Below are 19,878 nucleotides of genomic sequence, written 5' to 3'. Positions count from 1 at the left end.
CAGTCCTTTATTTATCAAGAAAATTAAGTGACTGCAGTGTGTTCCCCAATCTTGGCTTGCAGGGGGAGTGCTTCCCTTACTGTGGCTCTTTGACTTTGGTCATCACCATCGTAATGTGCTGCGTGGGCTAGTGTGACTGCGTCGGCTCAGAATCTCAGGCAAAAACACTGCTACTCCGCAGAGCCCACAATAATTTTGAGGCCAGCATTAACACTTATCATGAATGTAGAAAACCTTCCATCACATGCCCATCACGGACTAATATCCATCTATAAACATTTTTTTAAATTACAAAATTGGGCCTTTTGGTTGGTAAAGGGAGCTTTTTCTCCTGACGGCCATTTTGGTAGCATGGAGACCATTCCTGGTTCGCAGAACTGAGCGATCTTATTAGCTGGCCTCAATTGAAAAGCAAATGTTGTTATTGATCTTGAAGGATTTGAAGACTGTCTCCATGTCCTTAAAGAGGTTTAGAAATAGAGTATCAGGGCACAGGGTAGAGACACCCTGACTCCCAGGAACTTGTGGGGGTGACCCAGATGGAACCCCCCTCTATCCCGGAGCCAACATTACAAAACATAAAAACTCATTTCCCAGGTACTGCAATACTCATGCCGGACCCAGCCAGGACCTCCGGTAAAGTACTGCAATACTCGCACGGGGGACGCCATTTTAGCTTCACCCAAAACTTTCCGGGTACCAGATAAGCTTCCTCGTCTCACTTCCTTGCCTTCCTCACAGCCTTATTATGGTTCTCCCACTCCATGCTCCCCCATCACAGAGCACTGCTGTGGCTTGGTGTCTCTGCGCCACCCCTCCCCCACCTTCTCCTCCCTGGTTGCCAGTTGCCACCCCCTACCATTGGATTTGCCAATGTGTGTAAAATTGTGGCAGTATTGGCAAAGCCAAAAGAGGTGACTATTTTATTTTTGTATACTTCCAAGATGGTCTGGTCACTGAGTCTAGACGCATCATGGTGAACACAGTGGAAGTCTACACAATGTTTCAAAATGGCTGGCTGCAGCTATTGTCTTTACCAATGTTTGCGATACAACTTTTCAAGCTTTGGTAAAATCAATAGCTGCAGTCGGCAGACATCTTGGAAAGTTCTTTCCTGTGCTTCCAAGATGGTTGCCACATTGCGTAAAGGTGGTATGTTTTAGCCCTATATATAAAGAAAGCAATGTTCAATGGCACAAACGCCAACAACAACCATCTGCTGATTTCACACAACTATAAACCAACACTAGCATATCACACAGCAGACAAATGACAACTACATACCATAGAAAGAGACGATTAAAAGAGAGACCTATTGGCTTTATCAGTGCTTCTTTTGTAGTTTAGACACCAGTCAAACATTCGTAGGCCCTGCAGTTGTTGGATCTTCCCTCTTACACTCAGTCACTCACTCAGGATAAGGTATGCGAGAAGGAGCATCTTTGAGGTTATCTGAAAAGATTTCCCCCACTAGTCGCCAAGGCGGCAGTCCTTTTGGTGTAACTAAAAGTACTCTTTAAGGATGTACAATGAGAACTGTTTTGATCCAGTTCTCAAAAAGGCCCTCTTTGGGAACCTCAGGGCCACCGCAAACTAGGTGCCCCTCTTGCTGTGCTGGTCAAATTGTAACCTCGCACTTAATTCCGCAAAGGCTAAATTATAACACCATCCCCCAATTCCGGCCTTGTGGTTTCTAGGCGCTGTAACATAAGCCATCTCACGCACTACATTGCATTTTATCCAGTGTAGGTTGTGATTCAGTTGTTTTCTGCTCTCAGTATGATTGTGGGTAGCCTGTCTCCTACTCCCACCTCCTAGAGCTCTAGAGTTTCTACAAGAAATGTAAAGAGTTTCAGTGGCCATCATCACAGTGCTGTATGTGCTTTTGTTACTGTTGTGGTTTACAGTTTCTATAACGAATGTAAATGGTTTTAGTGGCCATCTTTACAGTGCTGTCTTCGCTTTTGTTACCTGGTGTCGTTTACAGTTTCAGTGGCCATCATCACGGTGTTGCGTGTGCTTTTGGTACCTGTTGTCTTTTACAGTTTCTATAAGTTTCAGTGGCCATCATCATAGTGCTATTTTTGCTTTTGTTACCTGGTGTCGTTTACAGTCGTGCCCTCCTAACATGTCTGTGTTTTCTCTCCGCAGGGTGTGAAGAAGCCGTTCACAGAGGTGATACGAGCCAACATCGGCGATGCGCAGGCCATGGGCCAGAAGCCCATCACTTTCCTGCGGCAGGTGAGCCCCAAGACATTTTACATTGTAGGTGCTGTTATTAGAGAGCATTTGTGCTACAGCAGTATGACCTTACTACCAGGGCACAAGTCCTAAAAAAAGAATTGGGGGGACGCTGAGGTCACGACAAGAAGTGACATCACGAATGGTGGCTTGCACTCAGTTGCAGTTTACAGTTATCGAGCTCCCGGTAAAATAAGTGCGGTAACGCCGTCCACCCGCGTGGTACCCCGACTCGAGCCCTGCTTATTACCTATGTACTCATTACTCAACATAGCTATGTCTCCTTTTACTTTGTTGAGGGGAAGGGAAGCCAGATCTAACTTGGCTCCTGGTTGGCTACATAGTGATTCTCAAACAAAGAAGGCGAAGAGTTCAATTCTGTGAGGAAAACCGTGCTAAAGAAACAAGAGTATGAAAAGACATATTTTGATGAGAAACACAGTTCAAGTATTTGTATAGCGAACTACTCACCCAGAGGGTCTCAAGGCGCTAGAGGGAGGGTGGGTGCATTACTTATCGAATAGCCAGGTTTTTAGTTGCTTTCTGAAGGAGAGGTGGTTCTGTGTAAGATGGAGGTGAGTGGGGAGAGAATTTCAGGTTTTGGCCGCTAAGTAGGAGAAGGATCTTCCTCTCATGGTGGATCTTTGGATGCGTGGAATTGCGGCGAGGGCTTGATTGGATGATCGTAGTTGTCGGGCGGGTGTGTAGAAGGACAGTCGTGTGTTGAGGCATTCGGGTCCTAGGTCGTAGAGGGCTTTGTGTGCGTGGGTGAGGAGACGGAACATTATTCTCTTGTTGACGGGGAGCCAGTGAAGATCCTTCAGGTGACCGGAAATGTGAGCGTGACGGGGAATGTCCAGTATGAGTCTGGCTGAGGCGTTTTGGATGCGTTGGAGTTTTTTCTGTAGTTTGGCTGTGGTCCCGGCGTAAAGGGTATTTCCATAATCCAGTCGGCTGGTGACCAGTGCGTGGGTGACTGTCTTTCTTGTTTCGGTAGGGATCCAGCGGAAGATTTTTTTGAGCATGCGTAGGATGTTGAAGCATGAAGAAGAGACGGCGTTGACTTGTCTGGTCATCGAGAGGGAGGAGCCTAGGATGAAGCCCAGGTTACGTGCGTGATCTGTAGGTATAGGCGCTGTACCAAGGGCCGGTGGCCACCATGAGTCGTCCCAGGCAGAGGGGGATGACCCTAAGATGAGGACTTCCGTTTTGTCCGAGTTAAGTTTTAAACGGCTGTTCTTCATCCATTCGGCTACTTCTTTCATTCCTTCGTGTAGATTGGTTTTGGCGGTGTTGGGGTCTTTGGTGAGGGAGAGGATCAGCTGGGTGTCGTCTGCGTAGGAGATGATGTTGAGGTTGTGTTGGCGCGCGATGGATGTGAGGGGACTCATATATACGTTGAAGAGGGTGGGGCTGAGTGAGGATCCTTGTGGTACACCACAGATGACTTCGGTGGTCTCTGATCTGAATGGGGGGAGGCGGACTCTCTGGGTTCTTCCGGCGAGGAACGAGATGATCCAATCCAAAGCTTTTCCTTGTATTCCGACGTTGTTGAGGCGTTGTATGAGAGTGCTGAGACATACTGTGTCGAAGGCGGCGGAGAGGTCAAGTAGGATGAGGGCAACTGTTTCTCCGTTGTTCAGTAGTGTTCGGATGTCGTCTGTAGCTGCGATGAGGGCGGTTTCGGTGCTGTGTTTGGCTCGGAAGCCGGACTGTGAAGGGTCGAGGGAATTGTTGGATTCCAGGAAGGCGGCGAGCTGACTATTAACGGCTTTCTCAATGACTTTGGCAGGGAATGGGAGGAGTGAGATGGGGCGGTAGTTCTTAAGTTCCGAGGGGTCAGCTGTGGGTTTCTTCAGAAGGGCGCTGAGTTCGGCATGTTTCCAACTTTCCGGTAAGAATGCGGAGTTGAAGGAACAGTTGATGACATCGCGGAGATGGGGTGCGATGATGGTCTGCTTTGTTGAAGATGTGGTGGGGACATGGGTCGGTTAGCGATCCTGAGTGAATGGAGTTCATCAGGCGGATGGTGTCTTCAGTGGTGATTGGGTTCCAGGCGGACAGGTTGTGAGAGTGCTGTTTTGGTTCGGAGGTGGGTGGAGTGGGCTGTTCATCGGACTGGTTTTCAAAGCTGTTATGTATGTCGGTGATTTTGTTGTGGAAGAAAGAGGATAAAGAGTCGCAGAGGTCTTGGGAGGGAGTGATGTCGTTGGTGCCGGCAGTGGGGTTGGTAAAATCTTTGACAATGTTGAAAAGTTCCTTGCTGTTGTGGGCGTAGTTGTCGAGTCGATCTTTAAATGCTGATTTCTTGGTGATTCTGATCAATTGGTGGTGTTTGCGGGTGGCATCCTTGAAGGTGGTCAGGTTGTCAGAGGTTGGGTTTTTTCTCCAGGTTTTCTCGAGGGTACGACATAGCTTTTTTGGATTTCTTAAGGTCATCGTTGAACCAGGGGGCCTTTTTGCTACCTTGTTTGATCTGATGGTTTTTCAAGGGTGCTAATACGTCAGCGCTGTGGGTGATGGGGAACCTGATTTCTCTAACAGATGGTTCAAAGCAGATTTCACAGCAAGTACATGATCCTGTTCAACCTAACCAGGTCGGAGAAGTCCGAATGGCGCACCCCGAGTCTGAGGTTTGCGTCAACAAGGTACAAAATGAACAGAATAAATGTGTCCGCCCACGGGTTCGGTGCTCCCAGGACATTACACTATCTGGCAAACTGCAGGACTGTGATCTTTCTTCATTTTCATGTGTTAAGGAAGGCGTTGATGTAGTATGCGGTACTTATATCAAAGAGGAGTCACCGCCCATTCCTAAGTCGAGAGAGGAAAAGAAGAGAAGTAAGAGGGACTCTTGTCGTGTGCTACTCTAATTGTGGGGGTCCGTGTGGCCTCCTCTTGATGTCCTCACACACCCTCACACACTTGATGCCCTCACACACCCCGAAGGATGTCATGCTTCATCATTGGGCTTTTGCTCCTCGTTGGGCCTGCACTGTAATGCCCTACGGGTCCCCCGAAGGGTCTCTTTCTAAGAGATCTTTTGATGAAGCCGTATGGGTTCGTCGGTGTAAGTGGCAGTGAAGTCCTAGAAGGTGTATTAAAAAATGGTTGGAGGGAGAGTGATTCATTTTTATTAAGGTGATCCCTCTGTCATTATTAAAACAAAGTGTATGGTGCCGCTTTAAGGGGTATTATGTCGCTTGGTAGCTGGGTAACTATATGTCCCTAGTGGGCATATGTTCTGGTCAACATGTTTTGCGCTTTAATGGTCTCCGGGGGAGATCCAGGCTGCTTCTTCAGGACCGAGTGCGAAAGTTGTATCTACAGAGGCCCGCAAATGTTGGTGCCCCGGATAAATGAAGGGAGTACAACTTCCCTAAGTAGGTAGGGTAAGATACCATGAGATCAGTAAGGGTCACTTTAGAGGGTTCTCTCTGTGCATCTGGGCTGTGTCACCTGTGTGCCTCTCGCTATCTCCGTTGGCCAGACCCTACCTACTAAGGGAAGTTCTACTCCATTTATCCGGGGAACAGTGAGACATGTGTGAGGCTCACACTTTTGAGATCGGTTGTTTTCTAAAGCAAAGGTTTATCATTGGGTTCTGGGGCAATTTAGAGAAACAGTTTGTCATGAAGGGCAGAGCGAGGCCTAAACCAGTGGTTAGCTAGAACTGCTGTCTATCAGGGCACATTTTATTGTGTTCCAGATTTCACGCCCGCATGGTTCTGCATGACTAAGGCGAATATAGAGAGCAGCCTGAAAGAACGCAGGGCAAAGAAAAGGGTGAAAGAGAAAAGAGACGGCCAGTACACCATGGTGATAGAGGCAGGTCTCTCTCAGGGTTCAGTTCTTGCACAAACAATAGAGCCGTGACAGCCTGGGGTTCTCAGGCAGATTCTGTTACCTGTAAATAAAGCATAGTTGTATTTAGCACCTCTAATAAACATCACTAGATCTGCAGTGCTTAGGTCAAAACAAAAGGATTTGTTTACCAACTGCAGAACGGTGGGACGCTGGGACTCTAAGCCAAAAATAATGGAAGCCGGTGCAAGGGTAGCGTGAGCCAACTCAAACAATCTCCTGGAAGCGAGCATCCTTGAAACAAGGCGCACAGAAAACCAACAAAGTCCAAACAGGATCCAGCAAGCAGAGTCAAATGCAGGGAAGAAGTCAGGAAACAAAGGGAACCAAAACAGTAAGCAAAAAAACCACAGCTACGCAAAAAGTTGCCAGGCACCTTCCGAATTACATTTCACAGTTTAAATAGCATCATCCACTCCATGGTCATGTCACCACAATCTTACAGTGACACGTCTTTATTCCGTTTCATCGGGGCAATCCCAGGTCTCCCAGCCCCTTCCTTGCTCCTGACACTGGATGAGTTTAAGGTGAAGGGCAGACATCCAGATGTGAATGGTGAAGTGGCAGGATTGGAGAAGACAGATGCCACTGACTGGTCACACTTCCATGTACAGGCCAGTGTTGTAGTTTTATTGATAGAAACGTAAAAAGATTGTGGACGGAATGTTGAACATTGTCATACATTCACCCCTGTCACAGATCTGGGTTAAATGCATTGTGTTTTTTGCTCCCCATGCCATTCCAGTTCAAATCCAGCCATATGCAAATCAGTCTTGACCCTGCTCCCCTTGGGAACAATCCAACCCAAACTGCCAAGCCAGGTCTTCTCTGAATCAGAAAGCAAGCATCCTGGGACTGGTTTTGAGATATCGCCCCCTCATCACTCAGGCTAGCTTGAATCCAGTGGCATAGTGAGCAGGGGACCCAAGTCTGGGCATACCCACTCAAGGCGACTGCCGCAACACAAAAAGATGATGGACTTAATGCTAAACATTTCAAGCATTCCCCCCTGTCACAGATCTAGGGTAATTCCATGGTTATTTTGGTAATCACGGCGTCCTAGTTTGGACCCAGCCGTATGCAAATTATGGGCCCCATGCTCGCCATGCCACAGCATTCAAGCTGGCCTGGCTGATGAGGTGTGTACCCCGGAAACCAGTCCCAGGATGCTTGTTTTGTGGTAAAAGGAGAACCTGGCCTGGCAGTTCAGGCTGGACTGTTCCCATGGTGGGCAGGGTTAAGACTGATTTGCATATGACTGGGTCCAAACTGGAATGGCGTGGGGAGCAAAAAAAAACAATGGATATAGGTAGACATATGTGTACTTGGACAATATTTGACATTGTTCAGCATTCCGTCCATGAATTGGTTTTTTTTGCATTTGTAGCCTTATTGAGGACAGGGGATGTATTTAGTTTGGGAACAAGTAAGTAGTGGCTGGACCGTACCATAAATAACTGTGATCAGTGGGCGTCTCGGGTCTGGATGAGTCCATCTGAGCCGGTTGCTTCATGTCAGTGAGACAGGACCGTCTCAGTGATGCCCATGCGTTGAGGCTCTCTGGTGGTGTCTGGTGGTTGAGAGCATCAATATGCAGTAGAGAGGCATGAGGGAAGGTGGAATGCATGGGGCAGTCTGCCTTGGGCACTGGGCAGTAGCCGACGACATGGACGCTTGTAATCAGTAGCATATAGGTCAAGGCATTTCAGAACAACTCACAAGTGTCAGGAAGCACTATAGAAATGGAAAAATACAATACAAGTGGCTCCTCTCCCTAAGGGCAGCCTTGAGTAGCAAATCCAGCCGATTGCACAAACTAACACCCCTGCTTCAGGATATGTCTAATCAAATGTGAGGAAATGTTCATTTACTAGATGGAAGGCTCGACGTATTTCAACTTCAAAATGTAGAAACAAGCATTTACAATGCAATGGTCCCGGCATTATTAAAGGTAGAGCTATTGGCATTGCTCATGACTTTTTTTTTTTAAATCATAAATAAATAGCATGGTCATTTACATTGCCAATAGCTTAATCGTTAAATAAATGGCATTCACTCTGAATCTGCACTCTGAATCTGCACTCTGCACTCTGAATCTGAACAGAGCCACGCACACACAGACAGACAGAGCCACGCACACATAGGCACAGAAAAACCGGGATGACAAGCAGGGAACAGAGGCTCTGTCTTGATGGCATCAGCAAAAAAAATTGACAAAGGAAAGAGATCCCCATTGGCAAAGTCAAAGAGGCGAGCCGCGCGACCCATTGGCTTATTTTCCTTTCTTGTCGCAAATCTGTTCTATCTGCTTCATGCTGTCACAACTTTAGGAGATTTACTGGTACAATGTCAAGTTTACCTGTATGCAGAAGGGCTGTTATCCATCTGTACTCCTGCAGGCAGGCTTTGCCCGTTCACTTTTGCAAGCACTGGGCTACAGGGCAACAACTTTCAGCATCGTGTTTATAAAATGTCGACGTTGAATATCACACTAAACTCTCAAATTGTTTCCGTTTAGGATGATTCTGGTGTAGGTTACTGATAGATCATCCCGGATTACGCACACTTCGTGTCAATTATTGCTTGCAGAACCTACTGCGAAAGTTGTTGAGTTTAATTAATTAATCATTTAATCTTATAATCGCCCTGCCTGCCCATAACTTTCCATTTCCTCAGCCCCAACAGGTTTGGGAGCCGGTGACTATTCCCAGTTCATTAACTGACTGACCTCTGCATTAACAGCCCCTCGGCATAAAAAGCACTAGCAGCAGGAAGCAGCAGGCTTTAATGCATGTCTGAAGCACTGCATCTGGGTTATTTCTGCGATAAACAAGAAATACAAGATAAGCAGTAGTTCTTCACTTATATATTCACAAACTCAAAGTGTGTTAGGTAACTGATCTACACTGCATTACCATCGGCTCACTAGACTCAGACAGTAAGAATCAGAAACATCCTATTTCTTATTTCACTGAAATCTATTTTTAGAGCTCCACCAAAGCCATGCCTTTTAAAAAGTGGTTAAAATCCATTGCTGTCCGAATTCTTCTTTCGACCATTTAGCAGTCGATAATTCACGATAGCAGTGCATTTCAGTCTGGCGCACTCACAACAGTATAAAGCTCATAATTAGACAAATGAGATCAGAGCTCAATCCCATGATGTCTACAGACACAAAATAAATACAAGTCCGGCCTCCACATGACAGCTCAACAAAGCGGCACTAAAACTTTCAGGCACTCCTTGAATCATATCCGGAAACACTGTCCCTCTATACAGCTCTTGTAGGTCTGCATGGACTACATCAGGACAATCGTTGAACGGCAGAAAGGGGCTTCAAAGATGGGAGGGGGGCGCTGGTATCCTTGGATTGCTTGCCCAGGACGGTGGGGGGGCGGGGGGTTAAGCGCTCGGGTCATCGCGGAGCTGCACAATGGTGCTTCAACGCTGGCTTCGGCCGGAGGCGGGGTGGGGGGAGGGGTGGGAGGGCTCGCAAGGGAGCGTGACACATGTTTCCTAAAGAGTGACCGAGTGAGGCGGGCACCAATTTGAGGCGGGGGGGAGGGATGTGGGGGAGGCAGGGAGCTACGGCGGGTAGCGGGAGGAGATTGCCGGTCTGATGGACAGGGACAGGTTTTTGGTCGTGGGGGGGCACGGGGCATCTTTGGCGGCCTAAAAGAAATGCTGCAGGGAAAGCTAGGCTTGGGATGGCTGGTATCGCAAATAGAGTAGAAAGTCCGCATATGGTGCGCCGAGCCAATGAAAGTTTTCGCTCCACTGGGGTTAACACCATGGTTTTTCTAAATACGCTATTTGTGGCTCCATATTTCAAAATGACTTTCGTTATGCAGGGCCAGCAGTTTAAATTGGCTTAGGACAAAACACACGTACACGATGCATTGATGGAAGGTTGCCGGTCTGGTGGATGGGGACTGGTGGTGGTCTTGGGGGGGTACAGGGCATCATTGGCGGCCTAAAAGAACTGCTGCGGGGAAAGCTAGGCTCGGAACATGGCAGGGGATGTGAGGTGCTGTCGGAGGCTGTCGGGGGAGAGCACCACTTGGCACGGAGGTGCCAACTGAGTCCTGGGTTTGGGGCATGGGGATGCTCGGGGTGCGGAGTGGGAGCCCGTGCGTGTGGGGTGGGCACGGGGACCACGCGGGGCGTGCGGCAGCTAGGCAGGACGTGGGCCGCACTCCAGCACACTATGCGGTGGTCGGGTCTTTCCATTGTCACTTTTGTAATGCACCGTTTCCTACCTCTTGCATTTGTTGGCTCACGATTGTCATTTTGTAATGCACCCTTGCTGCCTCTTGTAGTTTGTTGGCTGACAATTGTAATTTTGCTTCTTTAATGTAACGTTTGTTTTGGACTTTGCTCACATGATTGGTCTCATGTATCAGCCCTGTCCCTATTGTGAAGCGCTCTGACACCTTCGGGTAAAGTTTGCGCTATATAACATGGCATAAATAAATAAATAGATAAATAAATGGCACTGTGTGAGGAGAGCAAGGGGAGGTAGAGAAAACGGCGCCAAGGGGAGGGGGAAGACAGGAGGGGGTCACCAACACGAGCAGCAAGAAAGCCGCTGCCTCCTCGCTCTGCCTGGGGATGTCAGCTCCCCTAGGTCCCGCTCCACTCACTAGTCGGCGCTTTGTCTTCCTCGCAGTTGAAAATGGCGACCCCCTCCCGACCAAAAGCAGTTACTGTCTTTCCCGAAGTGTGTTAACAGGAGCGGACAAATGGGGCTTTAGCTGTAGTTTAGTTGCAAGATAGGAGCGGAGGAGGAGGGCTACCACTAAATATCATTGGGAGTGAGATGAATAACGATTAGAAGGAGGCTCGTGAGAAGAAGGCTCATGGAAGCAAGCAGATGGATGCAACGGCCGACGCAGTCAGGCCGAAATTGCTGACTACAAAGCTCCGAAATTTTTGGATTCGGGGGCGTGTTTTGCTGTCCTGAGTGACGGACAACGTCACTGTCTAAAGAACAGCAAAACTTACGCCCCCAAATCCGAAAAAGACGGAGCTTCTTTGGAGGGACGGCTCTCTCCTCCAATGGCTGGCCTCCGTTTAGGAAGCCAGCCAATGGAGGAGAGACAGGGCAGGGAGGCGGGTTCTATAGCCCTACTATACAACATAAGATCTCCGGACCGGAAGCTGCTTCGCAGCTTATAGGTCCCTCGACCTGAAAAGCAAGGTGTGGGCGATCTCTCTGCAAAGGGAAGGGGCAGTAGGGTGTGGCGTAGTGCCTAGAAACCCGAAAAGCAAGCCCTTGGTGCTGTGAACAGCATGTAACAGCCTTGAAGTAGTTAGGGGCAGATACATTTTTCCTTTAGACATTTCTGAGACCTCAGAGTCAGCTTTCTTGGCCGCACACGGCAGGCTGCGGCTCTGCTCCCCCAGGGCAGAGGTTTTCTGCAGACAGTGTCTGACAGACTCCATCACATTTCTGCAACCAGGAGTTATCATTCAAGTAGGCTGATTCGTGAGTAGTCTAGAACAGCAAAGGACCCCTGTTGAGCTGCTATTGGTTGGAGCAAATGCGTTTTTCTGGAGGTTAGCGAAAGTTTATTGAAGGTGGAGGAGGCAGACGAAACAGGAATGAAAGTTAAGATTGGAGACGTATAAAAGGTTTTTTTGCAAGGGACACAGGTCACAGAAGAGCTGGGCTGAAACTGAACAAAAAGTGAGCATCAAGGCTGTGCCGTGCTGGCATCGACACAATGGGAGCAGCAGAAGTCTGCTTTCCCCACACTGTTTACCCCCCCCCACCCCTTTAACTGTCATTCCCACGAATAGTGAAAGTAGAAGTTGTCTCTCAGGAAATTCTAGAAAGTCAGGAGGACGCCCCTCATGTAAACTAGAAAGACAAGGATCTTTGAGAACAAAGAAGTCTGGTCTCTCATACAGTGGTGAAGGCAGGATGGTGACCAGTCGCAGCGGGCATGGCTGGTAGGTGGGTGAGTGGCGGCTGTGGGGTTCACAGGCGGTAGGTCGCAATTGTGGAGAGAAGCGAGAAAAAAATCGCCTACCTTGTCGCTACCGGGTCCCGTATCGCTGCTCCTGCACTCCTGTTTCTGACACATGACAGGAAGCCAGTCTGCCTCACCTAAGCAATCTAAACACTGCAGTGCAGCCTTGTGATTGGTCTGAGCGCAGTGTCACAGCGCTCAGCCAGGGGATGCAGGAGTGGGCATGCTCTCCATGAAGGCTGTAATGCAGGGGGAAAGTGCAAATTACTGCTTTGAGCGGACCAAGAGGGCCGACCAAACAGTCATTACGCACTTAGTAGTGGGAAAACCACTCATCCACTGCCCTGCTCGCAGAGCCGCCACGCCCGCTCGAAAAGCCGCCCGCACACCCGCAAAGCAGCCCAAAACAAATATAATGGTAATAACTGAAAGTTATTAACATTTTATGTTTTTGCTTCTCACACTGCTTGAATGTAGTAGGGCGACGCTCCTCCCCCATAGCGGAGGAGCCACCACTGATAGTGACCCAGGTGGGCAGGTTTGTTCTTGGGCTGTCAGGGCAGCGACGCCTGAGGCGCTTCATGTCTCATGTGTGCAGGGCACCAGTCTGGCTAGGATCTGAGCCATTACCCCACTTACCCAGCTTGAGCGCATCCATTTGGGATTGGGGTCCGAATCTTTGCTCAACATTTTGGCCTCCTTTGGCCAAGCAGGAGGTGACCCCGGGCCTTTGAAGACTGAGTACTTCCTGCTGAGGGTACCAGCATTGATTTGTCTTCTTTCCTCACTCTTGGGGTGCCTTTGTTCAGCAGTAGCAGTGTCCCTGCCTTTAAAAGGGTGCATGGCATTGGTTCATGCCACCAGCTCCAGTTCTTTTGGCATCCTGTCACTCCTCTGACGTCAACTCTGCCGTGCGTATGCTGGCACACGAATTGCTGGGCAACTCTGATTACCAACCTTTTTTGTTGGTGTAAAGGCATTCTCCGACCAGGGATGGTGTTGTGTAGCTCTCTATGGGTTTTATTCCTAATTACCATTCTAATTTGCACACCTGTCTCTCACTCCTTTGCCCTCCTACTTGCAGAGGCAGGTGATGTGCCCTGGAAGAAGGTGACAACTCCTCCTCTGTCATTCACGTCCGTCCCTTTACACAGAGGATCACAACAAAGACAGCCATGCACTCTCCCATTGCGTTTCAGGTTAACCATTCGAAAAGGTGCTCCAGCACCCCTTAACGGGGTATGGGACGCTATCTCCCTGCTACAATGTAATGCACACAGTGTTCGGCTGTACAGTTGTATCAGACCTGCAGTTTGTGTTCCCCATCGTAGCACGATGGATCTGTGTGGCTTTGTTGGAGGAGCTGGCTATGTAACGACTTTTTCATTAAGGAGGCGGCCATGTTGGAGTTCTAGGTCAGATCAGAAGTGAAAAGCGGGTAGTTGTGGTTTTCACTGCCGCTTGTCATTCACGAATGCCCTTGATGGTTCTGATGACTATGACAGGGGTGCAGCCTCTCTTGCCAGTACTGTTGAAAAACCAGTGAATCCCTGGGCTTCGTCACCAGCAGCAATGACAACTCCTGATGAGAACTCCTATGTGCAGGGGCGTCCAAGGTAGCTCGACGAGGGTCAAATCCCTACCACATCTGCAAGACACCCAGGGTAGCTACTGGCAATGTTAATGTTTCCCATTTCAGTTGATTATATGAACATGTTCTTATATTCTGAACATCTGGCAAGGATGCGGCCCTCGGGCCAGCCAGCAAGTTAGAAGCCAATATCTTAGTGTCCATGAACGTTTAAGAAAATGGAGGGGAAATTGTGGCCAGGCAAGACTGATACTTGGAGTCCAAATGCCTGCCTTATTTACGCACTTTTCCTGAGTCACACTCTCTTGTACCTGTTTCCCCTCTATTTGAGGGCGATTGTATATAATGTGTGCTGTGTTCTGAGTGTCCCGCTCTTGGTTGATGGTGTTCTACATTGTGATTGAACATGTTGTGTGGTTGCCTTCTGCTCTTCCAGGTGACTGCCCTCTGTCTCTACCCTGAGCTGCTGAACGACAACAAATTCCCTGAAGATGCCAAGCAGAAGGCCAGGCGGATCCTGGAAGCGTGTGGTGGACACAGTATTGGTAAGAAGAGGGTTGCGTCACTTCAATGATGTTACAAATGCTTCATCCTTGCAAGTAGGTAGTGTGTGTGTGTGTATGTTGTGTTTTTGTATAGCGCCAAGTGGGTCAAAGGCGAAGGTACAGTCAGTGAGTGATTAGAGGGGAGCTGGGCTGTGAATGTAGACCACAGGATCATTGTGGTGTGGTGTTCTTTACAGAGGTGTGTCCTCAGCTCCTATAAAAACCGGAGCAGGGTTGGGGCGGTCCTGGTGGATGCAGGGATGTTGTTCCACATCCTGGTGTACGGAAGCGGGTAGTACTGGAGCGAAGCTGCCATACAAAACCAATCAACCACCAGATATGTGTTCTTTTATGTCATGTGTTCAGTAATCATGGATGAAATTTAGGGGTGGCCATGAGTCACAGCTGCGACTCCTGGCTTGCCCTTAGTGACCACTGGCATCGCCTTTGCGACCCCTGCCCTCAGAGATGGCACAATCAATGCCTAGAACAGTGGCCGCTTTATGCTCACTCTCCCTGTTTTCTGTAATTTTTTCATTACTCTAATCGTAAATATTTTTAGATTATTCATATTAGTGTTAAAAAAATGGAATACAATGATCTGAAAGATGCTCCTCCCTGATAGCTGAAGAAAGTAAAAAAAAAAGACTTTAAATGTATGTTTGCGGGTGAAAGTGGATATATGTGAGTGAGAGTGTCTGTCTGAATGTGGGTGTATGTGCAAGCATGCATGTGAGTGAGAGTCAAGGTCAAAGGGCGTGTGATGTCACGTCTGCTACCCCTGACATTTTAAGGTATTGACGTCCATGGTTCAGTTTGTCCTTTGGAGCATCTGGCCCATGGGAGGGGGTGAGGGGGCTTCAATAATACATTAACCGCTCTATCTCTTCACAGGCGCGTACACTGACAGCAAGGGCATTGAGCTCATTCGGAATGACGTGGCAAAGTACATCGAGAGGCGAGATGGTGGCATCCCCTCCAACCCAGATGACATCTACCTCTCGACTGGAGCCAGCGACTCCATTGTGGTACGTCTCCCCTGCCAGAACTCTTTGCATACACCCCAGCCTTACGTCCGATTGTTACTCATGGCAGTTTTAAAGTGCACCCCAATTGCACTAGGTTTGTGAACCACTTACGGGTGGATGTTTCTTCCCTCTCAGTCCTAGAATCACCAAGCTCTTGGGTGACTGGCTTCAGGAGAATTTAATCAATCAATCAATCATAGCATTTATAGAGCGCACTACATACCTGTGAGGGTCTCAAGGCGCTGGCGGCATCTGTTCAAAGAGCCAGGTCTTGAGAAGTCTCCTGAAGGTTAGAAGGTCTTCGGTCTGCCGCAGGCGGATGGGGAGGGTGTTCCATCTTTTGGCGGCGAGGTGGAAGAATGATCTGCCGCCGGCGGTCACTCTTCGGATGCAGGGGACGGTGGCGAGGGTGTGGTCTGCGGCGCGAAGATGGAGGGTGGGGGTGTTGTGGCTGAGTCGGCCGTTGAGATACGCTGGTCCGGTGTTGTGGAGTGCCTTGTGTGCGTGGGTGAGGAGCTTGAAGGTTAACCTCTTGTTGACCGGGAGCCAGTGCAGGTCTCTCAGGTGGAGTGTGATGTGGCTGCGGCGAGGGATGTCGAGGATCAGTCCTACAGAGGCATTCTGGGTGCGTTAGAGCCATTTTTTATTTAATGCTGCTTCTAGTCCTAATCAGAAAAAGACGAACACTAAATTATGAACTAATTGAAAGAGCTCATAGCAAATCAGAATTTCCTCTTCTCGGACACCATGTTTGCATCATTGCTGACCTCATCCATGCATCGTCTTCCCATGCTGCGTCACTCTTTCTTCCAATCCCACATTTAATCCAGTCTGTGTTCGCGTTTTGTGGTTTTCTTTGTAGTTGTAACCTGGGCTTGATTTGCCGCCATACCTCCATAACTATCCGAATGGCCCCAAACCTCCTATAATTCAAAAAACAGCTGTAGACTCCTCTCTCAAAGAATATTCCACCTTGCCACCTTGAAGAGGCCCTCATCTTCTCGTCCAGATTTCAGTAGCCTGGTCCTTGCAAATCTATCAATGATCCTCCTCATAATCCTGGCCATCAGCCTACTACGGTGCTGCGATGACTGCAGTTGTGTCCGAGCTTTATAAACCCTGTGTCTGTACGTGCAAAGAAGGTGACAGCAGAGCACCTCAAATGATTGCACAGGATTCAAACCTAACTCACTTCTTAATGCCGCTCTCCCCCCGCCACAGGGCTCTTTAGCTTTTCGACCATCGAGTTCTTAAAAAAATTGAAGAAGATTGACTCAGACAATAAATTAAAAGGGAAAAGCTAAAATATGAGATGTAAAGAAAGAATGACCATTAACTGCTGGAGTGCAACTTATTAACAACAGGGGCAGCCCTGTAAACCTGAACCAGGGGCAATCAATATTTAGTCCAAACACCGGTTCAAGGTATTATGTGATTATCAATTTCACACACAATCAATAACAGTAAATCAAGCTTTTTGGAAGAAGGAAAAACTATACGTACTTAAAAAATGTATAGAAAAAAAGGAGAAAAGCCCATATAAAAAATATTAGAAAAATATGCAAAATGTATTCAATATATAGATAAAAACAAGTTTGAGACCATGCACTCAGAAATAAGAAATATATACTGGTACATATAATATTTGTTGTGCAATAAAAAACCAGACAGGTGGCAAACAGAAGGGATTATGTAGCAAGGGGAGTTTAGAACAACACTGAAACATCAACAGGCAAGACGATGCGTCCTTCGTTAATTACGGCCAGATATGTGTCTATGGCGTTTCGACCTTTGTATGATTATATGGTCATTATCAGGACATAAATTTACCTGAGCATCCAAGAAAATTTCCAAATGCATGATGATTGTTTTTTACGTGCATAGATTAGATTACACCTCACCAATGCCACGTGGAAGCTAAACATTTTTTAGATACAATGATGAAAAGTTGTGAATTTACACAACTTATGTTAATACAATCATCTCCCCAGTTGCTGCATAAATTAATCGGCACAGCTGACAACGGGTAAGGAGAACAAATCTCCTATATGCTTCACTCAAACGTGATGGCGAAACATCCCTCACGCAGCGTTAAAGTCTGGAGTGCAACGTATGACATAACTCTCAAACTGGAAGGCAGAGAGCACTCTATTGTGGTGATGGATGAAAACGTTTATAGAACTAAAGAAGAGCAGCATGAACTGGTACAAATGCATATATCACATTGCATGGAGGGCCAGCAAATGACAATAGGGCATTAATGAGCAACATTTTGCTGAATGCCAGTACATGCATTGGATCATAGAAAACAAAAAAGTTTTAGGTAAACGGTTTTCTAGGAATTCCCATCATATATATGTATTTCCAAAATTAGTAAACATCTGCACAACCTACCACAAAGACCTGGTATTTCACGTATCAATTCAATACGGCAACCAGTAGGTCTGTATGTATATTTTTTCTGCATTGCATGATAATATAATTTCCATTGTACATACAGTATACTGGTGATTTTTTGCATTGCCTGGCAAGAATGCAATCAAAGATGGAAAACAACCTGCTCTGTGTACTGTGGATTGAACTCCCTTTATTATTTGAGTCCCAACAGTGGAAACCAAAGCAAAGGAATGGGCGACTCTACAACTTAATTTGATGAGAACTATGTGCTTCTCTTACAACTGATGCATTCTCCTCCCAACTCCGCTGCCATTATTGGACAAGTGAATTTGTTTCCTCAAATGTCTAGCACCTCTATGGGATCCAATTTTTCCAACATGTGATGTTAATTAATGGTTAAATTTAAAGTCGAAGGTGAAGTTATTCATTAACGGTAACTTATTCACGAAAGTGATTCTTGTGTATGGAGCCATCATCTGGTCTAGAAAGTGAGCATATATTTTCAATGCATTCAATCAATCAATCAATTCGGGAATTGTAAGCATGCTACTCACCCGTGAGGGTCTCAAGGCGCTGGGGTGTGTGGGGGTGCAGATCCGGATCAGTCGAATAGCCAGGTCTTGAGGCACTTCCTCAAGGTGTGCAGAGTGGAGGAGCATCTGATGTTGACTGGGAGCTCGTTCCAGGTCTTGCTTTGGGGAACAACAGCAGTAAAAAGAAAAATTAAATGTCCTTTTGTAGCAGAAAAGAGTAGTACAACTTTTTTCAAGTCCTCAATGGCTGATGAACACAGTCTAAAAAAAGGCCCAAGTATGGTACAGTGAAATACTGGCTGACACATTACTTTCATTCCAGCGGACTGCATCCACACAGTGCCTTAAATAATGCCTGAACACCAGGGACCTCAAGTATTTCAGTGACATTTTGCAGATCTGTATATGTGGCACTGCCATTGTTTAATGCCGCAGGTTTGCTGTGCCATAAAATATGGGAAACACAAGAAGATGATGGACGGTGCGCTGAAACTTTTCAGACACTCACCCCCAGTCACAGATCTGGGTTGAAACAATCATCGTTCTTTAGTTCACTGCGCCACCCAAGTTCAAACACAGCTATATGCAAATCAGTCTTGACCCTGTGCCTCGTAGGAACAGTCCAGCCCGAATTGCCAAGCCATGTCTTCCCTGGACTGGAAACAAGAACCCTGGGACCGGTTTTGGGCTAACAGCCCTCATCAGCCAGGCTAGCTTGAATCCAGTGGCTAAATGAGCACAGGAACCACGTCTGAGCCTTGTCGCCATTCTCATGCAATGTTCACAAATGTGGATTACTGTTGGAGCAGAATTTACCAGTTTTTTCTCACTATGTCCTTAGCTTTCCTTCAGTCAGTGTTAATGTGTTAGAATATCTGCCTGTCACTCTTAGTGGACCACATAATATGTGCCCACTGTCCACCACTAGTAAAACGTTAGTCCTTGAATAATGGTACTCCTGCTTAGCAACTTGTGGGCAGCAATTGCACGGTGCCCAATGCCCAACCTTGTAAAGTGCGGACACTGGCACAAGGGTGTCAATACTTGCCAAATTATTGGCATCTGTGGAATGATGTTGATGGCCCATCCCACTTGTAATTCACCTTGGGAGTAGTTTGCGAAGTAGCGCTAAGCGTAGCTACGCGAAGTGCACTTCGCACTACGCGAGCTATGCGTAGCTCTACGTGAACTGCGTAGTGCGCTATTCGCGATAATTGCACAGTGCCGGATGCTTGTCTGCACTGTGCAATCATTAAAAACCGCACAGTGCGAGCTGTCTTTTACTGCTGCTCGCATAGATTTTTACTCGGGCGGCAGCTTTCTCAACGCGGACTGGTAGTTTCTCATCGTGAGCGGTCGAGAGCATACGCGACCACTTGCAATAAGAAACCTGACCTCCCCACGTTGAGAAGCTCGCCGGGAGGTTTATTTTCCACGCTTGCGATCGGCAGCTTGATGTTGCTGATCGCAAACAAGGAAAAAGTCTCGCTGGGATGTCATTTTGCTTGCTTGCGGTCGCCAACTTGACGTTGAGGACCGCGAGCAAGCAAAAAATTACCGCTACGCTACGCGTGTTCGTACTGTGCTACGTGCAATTCGCGTAGTGCGAAGTAGCGCAAACTGCGCAAGCTTAGCCTAGTGCTTTTCCCAGGCTTACTTGTAATCCGGGCCTGCACATAATGGCCGTATTTTTGGCAGTATGTT

At 47.6% G+C, this 19,878-nt stretch overlaps 1 protein-coding gene across 7 annotated transcripts in view; it reads left to right on the top strand.

The window, feature by feature from the left end:
- LOC147724882 (alanine aminotransferase 2) overlaps positions 1-19,878 on the top strand; it is a 1,140,553-nt gene that overhangs the window by 986,987 nt on the left and 133,688 nt on the right. For all 7 annotated transcript variants that reach the window (XM_086966412.1, XM_086966408.1, XM_086966411.1 and 4 more), the window contains 3 exons: positions 2,152-2,241; positions 14,108-14,216; positions 15,111-15,244. In XM_086966412.1, the coding sequence (XP_086822538.1) occupies positions 2,209-2,241; positions 14,108-14,216; positions 15,111-15,244 (276 nt within the window). In that variant the 5' untranslated portion in view covers positions 2,152-2,208. The remainder of the gene's footprint in view (positions 1-2,151; positions 2,242-14,107; positions 14,217-15,110; positions 15,245-19,878) is intronic.

This window comes from Lissotriton vulgaris, chromosome 4_1, assembly GCF_964263255.1.
Source record: "Lissotriton vulgaris chromosome 4_1, aLisVul1.2, whole genome shotgun sequence".
In the NCBI taxonomy this organism is placed as follows: domain Eukaryota; kingdom Metazoa; phylum Chordata; class Amphibia; order Caudata; family Salamandridae; genus Lissotriton; species Lissotriton vulgaris.
Note: the sequence above shows the minus strand (reverse complement) of the source record. Positions and strands in the feature narration are given on the sequence as shown.